Source organism: Osmerus mordax, chromosome 14, assembly GCF_038355195.1.
Source record: "Osmerus mordax isolate fOsmMor3 chromosome 14, fOsmMor3.pri, whole genome shotgun sequence".
NCBI lineage: Eukaryota > Metazoa > Chordata > Actinopteri > Osmeriformes > Osmeridae > Osmerus > Osmerus mordax.
Genome location: NC_090063.1, coordinates 13,780,601 through 13,796,090, shown reverse-complemented (window position 1 = coordinate 13,796,090; position 15,490 = coordinate 13,780,601). Strand labels below are relative to the sequence as shown.

Below are 15,490 nucleotides of genomic sequence, written 5' to 3'. Positions count from 1 at the left end.
CAGACTAGGAGTCTAGCATAGGTGGCACTGAACACAGGCTGAGATGTAGACTGTTGCCTTGCCTCACTCAGAAGGCTGTACAGTGACCTCATTATCTGAGTATGGAGAGAGGCCCTGTTTGTGTGTGTGTTTGTGTGAAGGCTGCAGGAGTTGATCACAGATTTAGAATAGTTTGCCATTGTTAACAGCAGAGTAACAAATATAGCTCAATCACACATGAAGAGGGCATCAATTCAACATCACCTCGCCTTGATGTCCACACAGCCAATTTATAGAAGTCTGGACTGTTTAAATTTGGGGTAGACAGTTGAAATGGCCATCGTTGCTTTGATTATTTGTCTGTAGTACTTCTTTTCGGAAATTAAATGGGCCTACTTCATATCGTTCTCAAGACCGAGTAAACAAAATAGACAAAAGAATAGTAATGTACAAACGTCGCGCTATTGTTTTCAAAACGTTTTTTTCGCTGTATCATATATCAACACAAAGATTAATTGTCATGCTATTTCGTCTACGAAATTGTAAAAAATCGATACAACAACGGACTAGGCTATAGCTCGTGGAACAAAGTACTACGAATTGCCTTCTGCAAATAGGCCTATTTTCTTTTTCAATTTACGTAGCGATTTTTTATTTTGTTTCAAATTGTGAGTAGGCCTATAGGCAATTTGTGTATATAAATTATAAGGAAAGAAAAACAAATATTGTTAAAAAGCCTATTTATATGCAGTCTGAATTTTCGCTTTTAGTAAGCCGCAAATAGGGCTAGAGGCTATAGCCTAACTGCAAATTGGTATACAATTGTTCACACGGGCCTGTAGAAATTAGTATATAAAGGTTATATCAAGAGATTGTTTTGAGGTAGGTCTGTCTAGATGAGGTTTGAGGTCGATTTAATCCTAGATTGCAGATGCTTGGGTACCGGAAACAATCACCCAAACGCGGCATTTCTACCGATGGCGTCTGGTTTATAGCGGCTTTATGAAAGATGACACGACAGACAGACGGGACCGGCTTGGTCTATCACAGTCTGAGGAGTAGAAGCCGTTTTCATGTTTAATGCTTCTCAAATTCAGATAGGCTAACTTTCGAATGATATTTATGCGCACTATAACCGGTTTTATTCTCTAAACGGTCAGCCTCACCTTCGACAATTTCCCCTTTCCTTTCGTAATAAAAACATTAAATAGAGCTATAGGTCGGCCTTGGCGGGGCCCATGTGCGTGGGGGTGTCGCGAGAGATGTGCCGAGGTCGAGGATATAAACGTTATCGGCGTGCGTCTTAGATCAGATTCTGTCCTGACAAGACCCGGGGATTCAAACATAAAAACTGTTTATCTAAAACAGTAATCAGGGCATGCCAAAGCTCTCTGCCAAACCACTCTGAGAGGATGGACTAGTTGATTGTCATGTTAATTAAGAACTATTTTCAGACTTCAAACCCAGCAGATATGGACAATAAAAACGTCAATATTCTTTAATCGTAAATTTTTATATAATACTATAAGGATGAAAAAAAAATGAACGAAGACCAAATATCCTATTACCTTTGAAGAGGTAAGCTATTTGGATTTTGGCTGGGGCCTGGGAGGTGCGGTTAGGGCTGGTCTCGAGAGCATCACCAACCTTTTGGCATCTGCTTGACATTTGGACTCGCGCGGGGGTGCCTCGCGTGAGTTACCCCCGTTAAGACGCCTAAGCAACCAACATTTTCAATATCCCAGGCTGGGGCGGTTATGGCGCTGCCATGGCCAAATAATGAAATGAGACGCAAGCGGGGCAGTTAAATTGATTTTGGGTCATGATGTCAGGAATGATACTGGCGAGGGGCCGAGATTCCCACCGTGTTTCAGATTACCATAATGGTTCCAGCATGAGACGGTTTGGAGATGATGGCCTGTTCACCGGAGAGGGTGCAGTCACCATTCACAGGCCCACTTCGTCCATTCCTTTATCCGGACTATATCTGTTTTGTATTTTTCTTGACCTATTTGTTTTTATATATGCAAAACTATTATTTCAGTAAAACTATGTTTTTATTATAATGTTTTAAATTAGGCTTTAATAGACTCAATAATATTGTCTCCATTTGTATCGAAATAGACCAATATTATACTACTCAATCAGATTATCCTATAGGCCTAGTTATTTATGAGCTAGGTTATATTCATTTTTCGAGAGAGTTTTGGAAAATATAAGGTAGTTTACTGTATTTTTTTAAATTGTAACCCACAGTAATAATGATTATAATTATGATGTTTCGTTGTCTAGGCAATTTATTACCTTTATAGCGTGTTTAAAATCCAGAGTTCTCCCGCACTCACCCGTGGCCGGCACGGGGAGGCTGGCGTCTCCGTGGCTATACCCGCCCCGCAGGTCACCATGTTGACAAACTGCAGAATGTGGCAGAACGTAAGGACGTCATCAATCATGTCAAATTACGGCCGGCCCCGGTGTCAGCCACAACGAACCAAATGCCGTTACCTGGATAAACACGCGCAACTGATGGAAACGCAGGGCTGTTCATTAGTGGCGGGAAACGGCCTCTGCTGATGGACGAACATCAGCAGAGCACTCAGAAAATTATGAACTGATGTGTGGTTTGATTATCAAAATATGTGGTCTAATAGGCCTAACAGAAGGTCAGGTTTGAGCGTGGCGACCGAGGCCTTCCGTGTGCGCTATGGAATTGCGCGTGACGTGATGTGGGTTACTAAAGTGGACCATGGTCTCATAATGTTGGCCTGTTGTTGTTCTATCAAAGTAGTTCCAAACCTCTGCTTTTTAAAATCTGGTCTCCCTTTGGTCTTTTGTAGTAATGAAGCTTCCTGCTCCTCTCTCTCTCTTTCTCTTTCTCTTTCTCTCTCCCTCTCTCTCTCTCTCTCTCTCTCTCTCTCTCTCTCTCTCTCTCTCTCTCTCTCTCTCTCTCTCTCTCTCTCTCTCTCTCTCTCTCTCTCTCTCTCTCTCTCTCTCAGCCCAGCATGTGTGTTTATGTGCTTGTATGCATGTGCATGGCCGTGTGTGCTTCTTGTGTGTGTGATATCCTTGACAGCCTCTCCGATGCTCTCTCTTTTCATTTTCAGCACATAAAACACATGCAGTCAGGGTCAGAGGTCATGTTGTGTCTGAAGAACATTCACCTCCCTCTCCTCCTCTTTCCTCTCCCCTGCTCCTTCTTTTAAACTCCTGTCCCAGGAGGAGACCATGACTGTGAACGTCCCAATTCATATCCTCTTACTCTTCATCCTTACATTCCTTCTCTCCTTTCTATTCTCTCATTTTTATTTCCTTCCTCACCTTAGCTCTCCTCCTGTCCCTCGCTGCCTGCCAGTAGGAAACCATGGAGACCATGGAGAGAGACCACGGAGAGAGACCTTAACCACAGAGTGGAAGGATCAACCATGGTGGATACCATCAGCAAAAAAAGCAGTGATCCAAATACCTTTATTACTTTTTACTCATTTAGCAGACTATTATCTAAAGATAAATTTGGACACTTCAACACAACTGTATGAAGGAAAGTCCTCTGTTATGGGCTGCAGGATGCAGGGTTGTCTAGGGTTAGTCGGGGAGGAACAGACAGCAGACTCCAGATCAGTTTTCTCCAGGTTTATTTGTATACAATCTAGTAGTGGCAGCTGAGCTATGGACATGGTTAACAGGATTTGGTTTTAGCTCATCTGTTTTAAATCAAACTAATAAAACATTGAGTATCCTACAAACAATCATAAACAAACAACTTGTGGGGTAAACAAACAAGTAAATCATGTGAATGAACAATTAATTGTTGTTAAACTAGACTTCATGACCGTTTTATAAATATAACAATAATATTAATAATCTCAAAGTTTAATTCATGTAGGTATCGGAGTCTGCCAGAAGGCATGTGCGTACATGTGCATCTACACACAGATGTTCAGGATACCAAGATCCTACCAGTGCAACAAACAGTCTTACAGTGAGGGAGAGGGGGAAATACTTGTTATAAAACTTCAAAGAAAAAGCATACGCTTATAAATCTCTATCCTTAAATATATACATGATGTGCAAATAAAACCAAATCAGGGTTTGAATCATTGGAGACATGGATTCTGTCTTCTTTTCAGATCCCAGAGTCAGTTCTGTCTTCACGCCACAGGCAAGACTGTTGGCACTCTGCCTAGCAACAACCAGACAGTGTAGCCTTGACAACAGACAGGACACACATACACAGTGGTTCAGCTTGATACTGCTTCTCCTCAGTCAGTTCAGGATGCAAACACACAAACGACAAACTAAACACCACTGGATTGAAAATATGACTTCTTTGGGGAAAAGTAAAAAAAACAAAACAAATAATAATAATTTGGGACCATATCCTGAATTAACTGAATGTGAAGTGATTCATCCCCTTGAGGTTGGTGTAGAACCAATCTGGGTCAATTACAATTTGCAGTCAAATATTTGACAGTGCACTTGACTGATCTTACCCTGCAATGGTCCACAACCTAACTGTGAGGCAAGTCAAACACACCTCTTGCTCCAAATACTTCCATCTAACTGACCCAGGTGTGGTGTGGGAAGGGACCATGGGGAGGAGCTTTCTGTGGAGAGGGTAGGCGGTGGGAGGCTGGACAACCATAACAAAATCCTGAGTTAAAGTGCTCAGTTGTTGATCAATACCTCTTCTAGCCATGCTATCAGCATGCAGACAGAGACACGGATGGTGCCAGACAGTGCTGCTAGCTTGCCTAGCTGGGTCAAGGCTGCTAGCTTGCTAACCTAGTAGAGATAGTGGAGCAGCTGCTACAGTAGTTTGCCTAGCCAGAAGAGTGGAGGGGTTGCTAGCTAGCTTAGCCTGGACAGTGGAGAGGCTGGTAAAGTAGCTAATCTAGCCAGGACAGTAGATAGGCTAATAGCTTCTAGCTAGCTTAGCCAGGAGAGTATTGGAGAGGCCGACAGTTGACAGGTGTGGTGCGAGGACAGGCCCTTCTCTTGGTTAAGCTGGATGCTGTTGGTCATGTGGTTATGCTACTAGAGAGTGTCCATCCTGCTGCAAACTTCTGAGTCCTCCCCCTATGGAAGACCATTGCTTGTGTCGCCGTGTTCCGACCAGCGCTACTATTGGTTAGAATCTTCAGGAAAGGTTAGCCTTCAGTTCAATCCTCCCAGTGTCAGTGCAGTCAAAGGCTCCTCCTATTGGACGGCTGAGTGGCAGTGGGGGGCGGTGCTAGGCAGCCACATGGCCAATGAGATAGATGTTGTCGTAGAGATGGCCTACGAAGTCCTCACTTATGTTATGTGCCGCTCGGCGCGTATTCCTGATGAACTCCCTCTTAGACATCTTGTTCTTGACGTGGGGGCTGGTCAGGTCTATGGACAACAGGATGAGGGAGTAGCACAGCACGTACACTGCATCTGGGAGGGTGGGGGTGGGGGGGGGGCGAGAGAGATTTCCAAGTTAAAAGTTGGGCTCTGAGGGGGATTAGTCACAAATCAACAGACTCCAGTACTAAGCCTAGGGATTGGCTGAACATGGGCAGCCAGCAATGTTAAGCCCTGGTCAGTGCTGGCCTCCTTCAGAACTACACATGACCTCCCTCAGAACTCCCAATTCCCTGAAGTACTTACCAGGGCTGAGGCCCAGGTCCCTGACCAGGCCGGGGTTGCAGGCGCAGAAGCGTTGGGAGAACTTGGTGATGAGGGTCTCCAGGTACTCTCCTCTCTCCTCGGGTGCGTGTATGTGCCGGAAGAACTCTCTCAGTGCGTTGGGGAGGAACTGGTTACTGAAGTTATGGAGCTTCACCAGCTCATCCAACACATCTCTCCTAAGGGAGGACACACACACACATTATCAATCACAGATATTTGTTCTCCAGTCTAGCAGCATATTTTACCACAGTAAACATCACCACCACCACCACCATCGTCTTCATCACCAACATACCTCTGGTCGAGGTAGATGCGCAGCATCTTCCAGTTGAGTCTGCGAGTGTAGAAGATGAACTTGGCCAGCTCTGTGGGGTGGTCGGTCAGGATAGCTTTAGACATGAAGTAGTGGATGCCCTGTAGAGAGGAACACACACACACACACATAAACACACACAGTTAAAGCCAGAGAGAGAGCAGGCCCACCCCTTGCAGAGCTATCGTGTTTCCGTTAAGTGGAAGGAGTGTAGTAGCAGTAATCCTGCAGATGAACACACTGGTAGCCCCTAGCCCTGACCCCTGACCCCTAACCCAAGACCTGTGTGTATGGGGTGTGTGTGTGAGAGAGATAGCAAGCTAACTCCTGAGAGTCATGGTAAAGGTAAGTGTGTAAGTGTATGTGTGTAGGCAAGGCATGTATATGAGTGTGCTACCTCCTGAGGGTCATGGTTGAAGGTGAGGCTTCCCTCGTCTAGCTGCAGGAACAGTCTCCTGTAGGAGAAGCCAGCAGGCAGCCTTCTGTTGTAGATGGAACAGTGCCCCCAGGTGGACTTACACAGACTAGCAGGACAGAGACGTAAAGGATTTAATTACATTTACATTTACAATTTATTCATTTAGCAGACGCTTTTATCCAAAGCGACTTCCAAGAGAGAGCTTTACAAAGTGCATAGGTCACTGATCATAACAACAAGATAGCCACAAAAACATTGCGAGTAGCCAAAACATGAAGCACACATTATGAACAACCAAAGTAAGTGCCAAAGGGAAGAACCATAAGAGCATGTAGTTAAACAAGTTACAATTAAACAACATGAACCGCTATAAGTGCAAGTGTACCTGTGGAAAAAACAAGCAACAATAATAAAAACAATATATCACAGCGAGTACAAACATTTTAAATCAGTTACCACTAACCACAAGAGCAACAAGTCTCTAAGCAAGAGTCATTGTGATCCTTGAGGAAACTAACATCGGGTCAAGCGAACCATTCCTAAGTACCGTTGTACTCCCGGAACAAGTGCATCTTGAGCCTTTTCTTGAAGGTGGAGAGACAGTCAGTGTCTCTGATGGAGGTGGGGAGTAGATTCCACCACTGGGGGGCCAGACAGGAGATGAGCTTGTGTTGGGACCGGGCGGTCTTGAGCGGTGGGACCACCAGGCGGTTGTCTGAAGAAGACCGTAGGTGACGGGTGGGGGTGTAAGGCTGCAGGAGAGACTTGATGTAGACGGGTGCAGTCCCGTTCACTGCTCGGAAGGTCAGTACCAGGGTCTTGAATCTGATACGGGCCATGATAGGTAGCCAGTGGAGAGAGATGAGGAGCGGGGTAACATGGGAGCATCTGGGTAGATTGGAGACCAGGCGGGCCGCTGCGTTCTGAATCCTCTGAAGAGGGCGGGTTGCACATGCTGGGAGACCAGCGAGCAGCGAGTTGCAATAGTCCAACTTGGAGAGGACAAGTGCTTGGACTAGCAGCTGGGTGGAGTGCTCAGACAGGTACCTCCTGATCTTCAGGATGTTGTAGAGGGTGAATCTACACGACCGGGAGACTGCAGCAATGTGGGCCGTGAGGGAGAGCTCGTCGTCCATGGTAACCCCAAGGTTCCTGAAAGAGGATGAAGGGGTCACCGTCGCAGATACCAGGGTGATTGAGAGATCGTGGGAGATGGAGGGTTTAGCCGGGATGATGAGAAGTTCTGTTTTGGCGAGGTTCAGCTGGAGGTGGTGCTCGGTCATCCAGGCGGAGATGTCTGTGAGGCAGGCCTCAATCCTAGCTGAGATCCCCGGATCGGTTAATTGGAATACATAAACAAATCGATCGATAGAGGTGACTGGTAGTACTTTAGCAGTATTTTGGTACTGCTGCAGTAGTATTTGTTGTGGCCCAGGCCTGGTAGTAAGTCAAAGTCAAATGCACTGAGTAGGGTAGCGTCATCAGGATAGTGAAATTCTTATGACCTCGCAAGCCACATCTACAAAGAAGCAACAACAACAACAAAAAATATCACTATAAAAAGTAATCATACTCACCCCTGCCACAGGTACTCGTCGTGGCCCAGGCCCTGCCAAACGCAGGAAGCCAGGCAGAGGTCAGTGGGGTTCAGGTAGGACAGGATGGTGATGCCCAGCTCTGGGGGCAGCATCTCCAGGTCTATGAAGCTGCCATGCTCTCTGCCCCCCCGTCCTGCACGTGCCCGTAGGAGGTGGTAGATATCTGTCCCTGGACCCTGGGGAGGGAAGGAGCAGAGACAACCTCAGTTTGATAACAGTAGGTATGGGTGATAGGTGGGTGGGGGGTGGGATGAATAGTACACAATGTTGGGTGACTGAGATGTTATCATGTTGATATGATACACATGTATCTGTCACACTGGAAGTGAAGTCCTAAATGTTGTGTATAAGGGTTGGCGGTCTCCGTGGAGACCAGGAGCATCCATGCTGCACTTGTACCTGGCAGTGAGGGCTCCTTCGAGATGCGTGGTGGGGCAGGGGGCCATCAGGGGGGTCAAGCATCGCTCCTTCTCCTCTGGAGCGGAAAAGATGCTCTGCGTACTCCTCCTGCAGCTCCTGCTGCTCCCCAGGGGGGAGTCTCCACAGAGCCTGACCCATCTACACACACACACACACACACACACACACACACAGACAGACAGACAGAGATAGACTTATACCATACTAATACTGAGGCTTATACTCTGAGGGCAACCTAACAGGGGAATCCCCTGAATCAGTGCTGACCTAAAGCAGCCAATGATTATGTCCTCTGTCAGGAGTTCTTCCTGATTGTGAACCAATAGCGTGATGGCAGCTGATGCTATCTGGGGCCTGATAGCAGAGCCAACCTGCTGAGACACATGGACTGTGACAACTCACAGAAAACACACAACACCGGGTTCCTAACTGGTCAGTCTTGGGTTTTGAGGCCTGCTATAATACCAAACTCTGGACTTTATACTTAAGAGAGTGTGTGTCTGTAAGTTCCATGTCCTACAAAAGCTAATATCCTGCTGATCTGGTCAAATCTGATTTTGCTGGCTGGCTGGATGACTGGCTGCACCTGCTCATTGTTCAAAGCAAGGTGTTTTATTATCACTGGCCCTGACAAGTCTACAGACCATACCAGCTCTACAACATTCCCCTGAATAAACTGCAGCCAATGCACACTTTCTTGCATCTAACAACTAAGGGGTGTGTGTTGCCCTACAATGGAATGCATGGAATCATAACTAGCTAGATTAGCACAACTTTAAACTGATTGACAAAGTAGGGACGCAGAAGGCTATGCTAGCTGACTCCACAAAGACTGCCTGACATCAACACAATCTCCTGAGACTGAATATGCCCAACCAGGCAGAGCACTAATGCATTCTCCACGAACATCAGAGGACGTTTGTGTAACAGGATAAACATGAGATCCATGATCTTATAGCAGATGTCAACAAACGTCAACATTAAGTTATGTTCAATAGTCGGTGATAATTTACATATCATGCTCGGTTGAACTGAACTCCTCTCCTTTCGTCAGCTCCATTGGTCTAAATCCGTGTTAGGGCCATTCACGCAGAACGGCCATTGGTTGAAGTTGTTGTCATTCACAAACTATTGTTTTCATTGCTTACGATAGATTCCTTGATCCACATATTGACCCTACCTGAGTTTGACGGAATGATTCGACCGCCGCCGCGACTTGCGCCGTGGTTAGAACGTCAACAGCTTCGGTTGGAATAAATGCGCTCGTTCTATCTGTTGCCAGAAACTCTCATCTCCCTTGAAATCGCACCGAAATATAATATAGTCCCGCTGTCCAAGAGAAAAACTCCACTCAGTCAAGCACACAACACAGCTAATCCTCCCATCACTCAAGCAGTTAACTCCCTCCTTTCTACTCTCACCCGCATTCCCTGCTGTTCAGTTTGACGTGTGTTGTTATTGAATCAAGTAACTCCGTCTGTAAAATATGAATAGCACATACGACATAAATAAATATAGTTATCTTAATGACAGATCCTAAATATCCATCAGTTTATCTAATGACGACTTAGCTGAGTATATTTCTTTGTGAAATATGCAAGCTTCATTCACGATTTAATACTCTAATATGAGAAGACGCAACTTGCGTTGCAATGAATGTACGTATCTCAATACAAGTATGTGTTCTTGTGACTACATGCCATGGCAACCAATGGCGGCGACGTCTGTTCATTACCCGGCAAAAACAAAACGACAGTCTGAAAACCCAGGAAGTATGTCTGTGTCTAAATAGCTAGGTTGCTAACGTAACACTCACCCGTCTTAAAGTACAGTAGAAGCTGAATACCGTGTAATAATTCAGAAAAATGTCAGTGTAGCTATAAAAGTGATACAATGATGTCTACCGGTGATCTGAAAGGGTGTCTTCGCAAACTAGATACTCAGTTGCGAGCCGTGAAGTATCCACGGGACGTTGACTACAACGGGTAAGTAGCTAACCCGACGTTACGTTAGCTAGCTAGTACGGTAGTAGGCTAGACTAGCAATGTCGGTCAGACCGACATGTTATACGCAATTAAAACCATTGGGAGCTTTAGCTAGAAGCACTGGTCCCGCGAAATGTTAAACATTACAAACTGATTGCGCAGGTTGGCGAAAGGAGACGCGTCATCTTGTCTGCCCATAGTGAGCTACGTGTTCACCTCCTTCTCTCCGCTTCTGGTCGAACAGCTCGTGGGGTTAGGGGTCGAACTGACCGGGAAGAGCGACCTGCGGTTTACAGAGACCGTCTACAAGGTACACGCGCCACCTGAGTCTCACACCCTACACTCAATTATAGACAATCTATACGTTAAACACCACCTGTCTTCCTCCTGCATTGGGGGGGTGTTAGCGCAGCATATGTAGGTTTCATCTCCTCACCGACACATGTGGATAGCAAGATGTTTGTGTAGTTGTAATTTAGATCAGGCTATGCTAGCCTTTTGACAGCATCAGTTGTGTTGCTGACAGAGAAATTGTGTGCAGCTGGTGAAGTCAGCCTGGAATGTCCTTGGCCTGCTCCTGTCTCTCCAAGCCTGACTGATACTGGTGTGAACAGAAGAACTTACTTATGTGGCAACATAAAAACACACAGGTTCTAAGGGACTAGTTTCAATTATACCCTGTCTCTAGGTGCTGAGGGACCAGTTCCATTATAAACCAAGCCTGACTAAGCAGCAGTTCCTGGCGTTTGGATTCTCTGAGAGGAAGGTGTGTTTGCTGTGTGACATCATCAGCCTCGTCCTCCAGAGACACAGAGAGCTTCATAAGGCCAGCTCCAAGGTATGCCCTGGTCTTCTCAGGATCCTGTTATGTGTGGCATTTGCATGTTCCATGTGTTTAACTTGTGTGTGTTTCAGCCCAAGAGCAGGCCAGCGTTCCAAACAGTGAGGCCATTATCAATGGAAGGTGCTTCCAGACAGGCCTCTTCCAACAGGCCTACTGACTCGACAGTACGCCCCTCTCTCACAATCATACATAATCACACTCACCTGACATGTGCACACTCACTTTACAAACACACAGACAAACAAACCAACCACCCTTACACACACTCGCAAACACTCAGACATTGGTTATCTCTCTCTCTCAGTCTTCTGATTGGCCACTGGTTCAGTGCCACATTGGAGGCGCTGCCCTGACCCCCGCCCCCCTACCCTTAGATGAGTTGGATGAGGATGAGGAACAGTTCTATAACACAGCTCCCAGAGACTGTCTTAGGGTAAGACCTAACACTGACTACACACACACACATATAAACACACATACACACACATATACACACATTCCCTCGGTCTGTTAAGTGTGTGTGTGTTTATCTGTTTAGGAGGAAGAGGGGAGGCTTGCAGCTGTGGAGGCCCAGCTGGGGCAGTGTCTGGCTGTGTTGGAAAGGCTGGCTGCCCTGGAGGCTCGTCTAGAACTCATGGAGAGACAGAGAGAGGAAAAGGAGAGAGAAAAGAAAGAGGAGGAGGGGAAGAGGGGAACCATCACTATTGACAGACAGAGCTGGATAAACCTGGAGAGCAGAGTTCTTCTGTTGGAGACTAAACTGGAGCTTGCTCTGGTAGGTGTGTGTGTGTGCACATGTGCTCCAAGCGCCTATGAGCCTATAGGCAGTGAGAAGTAAAGCAGGTGTTGAGCAGATTATGTCATCAGAGTTTCTTCCTCACTGTGTGTTAACTAGTTCCAGATGCACTCGGGGATAGCTGGAGGGTATGTTGTCTGTCTTCTCTCTTCTCCTAATCCATGATCTCTCTGATCATCCAGAAAGACTCCTCATTGGTCACTAGAGGAGGAAGTGATGCCATGGCATGTGCAGTGAGATCTGCATCCTCAGGTATGATTGAACCAGAACTTGACCTTACCAAGGACCAGACCCAAGTCCAGCACCAGACCCATGATCAAGTGATTAAGCACAGCTCAGACCCTGAGCCCCCCCTGTTCTCCAGTCCCACTGGCCAGCAAGAGAACCTCCAGGAGAGACTGGATAGGATCAAAAACATGTAGGCACACACACTCAGTCAGGTTTATAGACAGAGGAGCCAATTGCTGCCGGTCTGACTGTTCTATCTTTGCAGGATGAAAGATACATGCAGCCTGCTGAACATCGTGGAACCCTGTATATAAACACCCAGGTTCCTGCTGAAGAACATGGAACCCTGTATATAAACACCCAGGTTCCTGCTGAAGAACATGGAACCCTGTACATAAACACCTAGGTTCCTGCTGAATATTGTGTTATCCTATAAATTAACACCCAGGTTCCATACTGAAGAACATGCCTATGTGTACTCTCCCCGATCCTCATCTGATCCATGAGACGGACAGGGAGGACTCACCCATGTGAAGTCACATATTAACCACAGTCTTTGTTTTTAATGGAATTATGTAAATAATGCTTTGATAAAAATATCAAGCTTTAAAAGTATTAATACTTATCTGTGTTGTGTGTTTGACCAACAGGTGGTGCCAGCGCACCTCTGCTGCTCCTATTATGTTGTTTACCTCTAGTGGACACTTCTGGGCACTGCACAGGCCACACTGACAAACAATAACAATGTACTGTGTGTCTGCCAAGACGCTCTTAACTTTATCTTTTTTTGTCCTTCCTCCACTGAGCTAGCCTGTGATACTCCTAGCTGTGCTGCAACTGTTTCCAGATGTGTGTGTGTGTGTGTGCATTCAGATGTTTTAGTAGAGCAATAAAGTCTTTAATCTCCCCCAGCTCTGCTGACTTGTTTCACTTGGCGAGTCCCCATTCAGGCTCTCTCGCTCTCTTTCTGTCTCTCTCTCTGTGTCTCTGTCTGTCTCTCTCTCTCTCATATACATACACACACACAGAACCAAAGCTGTGGGAACAAACATCTGTGGTCTGTGACCTAGCCTGTAGGTTTTAAACTTGAGTTTAGAATGATTTGTGAAATAAATATATAGTTTGAGGCATGGTTCTCTTTTCCCCATGTATGGCCAATATGCTGGGTGTGTGTAAAATGTCATCGTTTGAGTATAGATACCTCATAGTTTATGCATGTGTACACTTTCATAAAGTACTGTAAACAATGTGTTGTGTGTGTTATGGATCCCATTCCCCCCATAGAGGGCTCCAGACCGCACAAAGGCCAGATATCTGTCTCCAGCTGTTTAGTTGAAAGAAAATGTGGGCCGATCACAGTGTAAAAACGAATCCCCAAAACAGATCTGAAACTCGTGTTCGAGTGCAGATTGAGCCTTTTTTTACGAGGTTTAAAGATCCTGTAGAGTGGAATTGAAAACGAGTTTAAGTTCACCACACCACAGAAGAATGTGTTATTAACTACCCACTAAGTTATTAACTACCCTAAATCCACATTTGCGACAAAGTTTTCGCGCTTTGCACATGCTTTCAGGAACTCATTTCACACGTATGTAATGTACTGAGAAGCAAATCATTTGCTTTACAGCATCTTTAAAGTAGTTGAGAATACCCTTCAGTTGTAGTGGACCAGTGTTGGGTAGTAACGCGTTACCCGACGCGATACGCGGTACTAACGCGTCCAAAACAGTAATCATACAGTTATTAATCCAAGTAACGTTGCGTTTCTACGTTAAAATAATTTTTTTGTCTAAGGTAGGCCATCTCATGATCACGTTTAGCACAGGAGGCCGGGCAGGTCACGTCGGATAGCCTACTAGCCAAAAAGGTAAAGGATGGAGGATGTGGGAGAATAAGAGAGGCATACTTTCCACAGCTGGAAGTATTGTCATTATTTTGAGTTTGTTTCAGTCAAAGATGCAAATAATTGTCGTCCGTTGTAAACTTTGTGCGAGTAGCAAAACACTTTCAACCACGAAAAATATAACATCTAATTTATTGAAGCATCTGATAGCCTACGGCAGCACAGCAATGTCTGATAAAAGGTTCGAGAAGCTTCTGATATAATCATTATTTCACTTCTGAACATTAGGACCTTGCTTAATGTCAGTGCAAAGTCCTCCTGTAAGGTTAATTATTGTTCCAATAAAGTGGATCCAGTTCTAAAAGGAGCTGGCATATGTACAGGTTATGTCCCTTTTTCGGAAGGAAGGGGTAGCGCAGGCCTGCCAACTTTTCCAAAAACCTTGGCGTGAGATTTGGTATGTAACGAGTAATGTAACTAATTAATTTTGATACCAAGTAATAAGTAATTGTATTACTTTTTAAAGGAGTAATAAGTAAATAGGAACATTACATTTCCTGAGTAACTTGCCCAACACTGTAGTGAACACATTAAGACCAATTCAGTGTTCACCACACTGTTCGAAGGAGACAAGAAGAAAGCGGGGAAGACTATCTTCGTGCGTGGAGGGAGGTATGGCCGTGCATCTATCTACATACCAATCTTAACAACCTAGCAATGCATATTTGAGCTCCTGCGTGGTTACATCAGATAACAGAGCCAATGAGAAATCTACAAGAGAGTACCATTTTCTCTTATATAATTACATTTTGACACATTTGCAAATGTTCTGAACCAATTTATTATATAATTCATTTAATTTAACTATGGAACTAGGGGAAGGGTCACTGTATGATCTGGCGCTGCAGGCTGCAGCAAACAGGCGATCATCCAGCCACAACTTCCTGTTAAGCTTAATTTATACTTCGGTCGCGGACACTTTTGAAATGGTCGCCGACGAAAAAAAAAAAGTGTCGCTCAGGCTGCTGCATTTATACTTCGGAATACAGTCGCCTGTGCTCAAGGTTGGCGTGACGTAAACAGAATCATTTTACCGTTACATTCATAGCTATGGTTACGTTGTTAACGCTTTGTAGCCTAGGTGATCAATCGGAAAAACTGACAATTTTAATTTTTCACTATGTGACGACATCCGCGCCAGTAGAAATTTCTCCTGGTAGGCGACACTTTTAAGCGACGGTTAAAAGTGTCGACCGAGACGTCATTTCTGTCGGCGACCTTTTCAAAAGTGTCTGCGACCTAATTATAAATTGGGCTTTAGGTGTTTTGGGTCTGGCACCATGTTCACCAGACAGGGAGTGTGACACGAACATTCCATTGGTCTGTAGACAGGCTGCTGAAACCTGTCACCTCT

General features: G+C 45.4%; 2 protein-coding genes across 2 annotated transcripts; one reads left to right on the top strand and one right to left on the bottom strand.

Annotated features, from left to right (window-relative positions):
* Positions 1-3,594: 3,594 nt before the first annotated feature.
* On the bottom strand, positions 3,595-9,798 carry fbxo8 (F-box protein 8). The gene is made up of 7 exons (XM_067251137.1): positions 9,561-9,798; positions 8,360-8,518; positions 7,940-8,136; positions 6,342-6,468; positions 5,927-6,045; positions 5,611-5,807; positions 3,595-5,397 (listed from the first exon to the last, which is right to left on the bottom strand). Exons 2-7 carry the CDS (start codon positions 8,516-8,518, stop codon positions 5,210-5,212), a joined length of 987 nt encoding a protein of 328 aa, XP_067107238.1. The 5' UTR covers positions 9,561-9,798; the 3' UTR covers positions 3,595-5,209.
* A 475-nt stretch (positions 9,799-10,273) lies between these two features.
* On the top strand, positions 10,274-13,135 carry cep44 (centrosomal protein 44). Its single transcript, XM_067250955.1, has 8 exons — positions 10,274-10,365; positions 10,528-10,675; positions 11,054-11,203; positions 11,281-11,373; positions 11,514-11,642; positions 11,748-11,984; positions 12,188-12,423; positions 12,499-13,135. The coding sequence occupies exons 1-8, from the start codon at positions 10,274-10,276 to the stop codon at positions 12,545-12,547; spliced, it is 1,134 nt and encodes a 377-aa protein (XP_067107056.1). The 3' UTR covers positions 12,548-13,135.
* Positions 13,136-15,490: the final 2,355 nt, after the last annotated feature.

Bases quoted from the DNA above. Each gene is read 5' to 3' on its own strand.
- fbxo8 (XM_067251137.1), bottom strand. From the start codon at position 8,518: ATGGGTCAGGCTCTGTGGAGACTCCCCCCTGGGGAGCAGCAGGAGCTG. The intron at 8,137-8,359 runs GTACAAGTGCAG...TTCCCTCCCCAG, and splicing joins GAAGGAGCCCTCACTGCCAG to GGTCCAGGGACAGATATCTA. The intron at 5,398-5,610 runs GTAAGTACTTCA...CCACCCTCCCAG, and splicing joins GGACCTGGGCCTCAGCCCTG to ATGCAGTGTACGTGCTGTGC.
- cep44 (XM_067250955.1), top strand. From the start codon at position 10,274: ATGATGTCTACCGGTGATCTGAAAGGGTGTCTTCGCAAACTAGATACT. The intron at 10,676-11,053 runs GTACACGCGCCA...CCCTGTCTCTAG, and splicing joins TTACAGAGACCGTCTACAAG to GTGCTGAGGGACCAGTTCCA. The intron at 11,985-12,187 runs GTAGGTGTGTGT...CTGATCATCCAG, and splicing joins CTAAACTGGAGCTTGCTCTG to AAAGACTCCTCATTGGTCAC.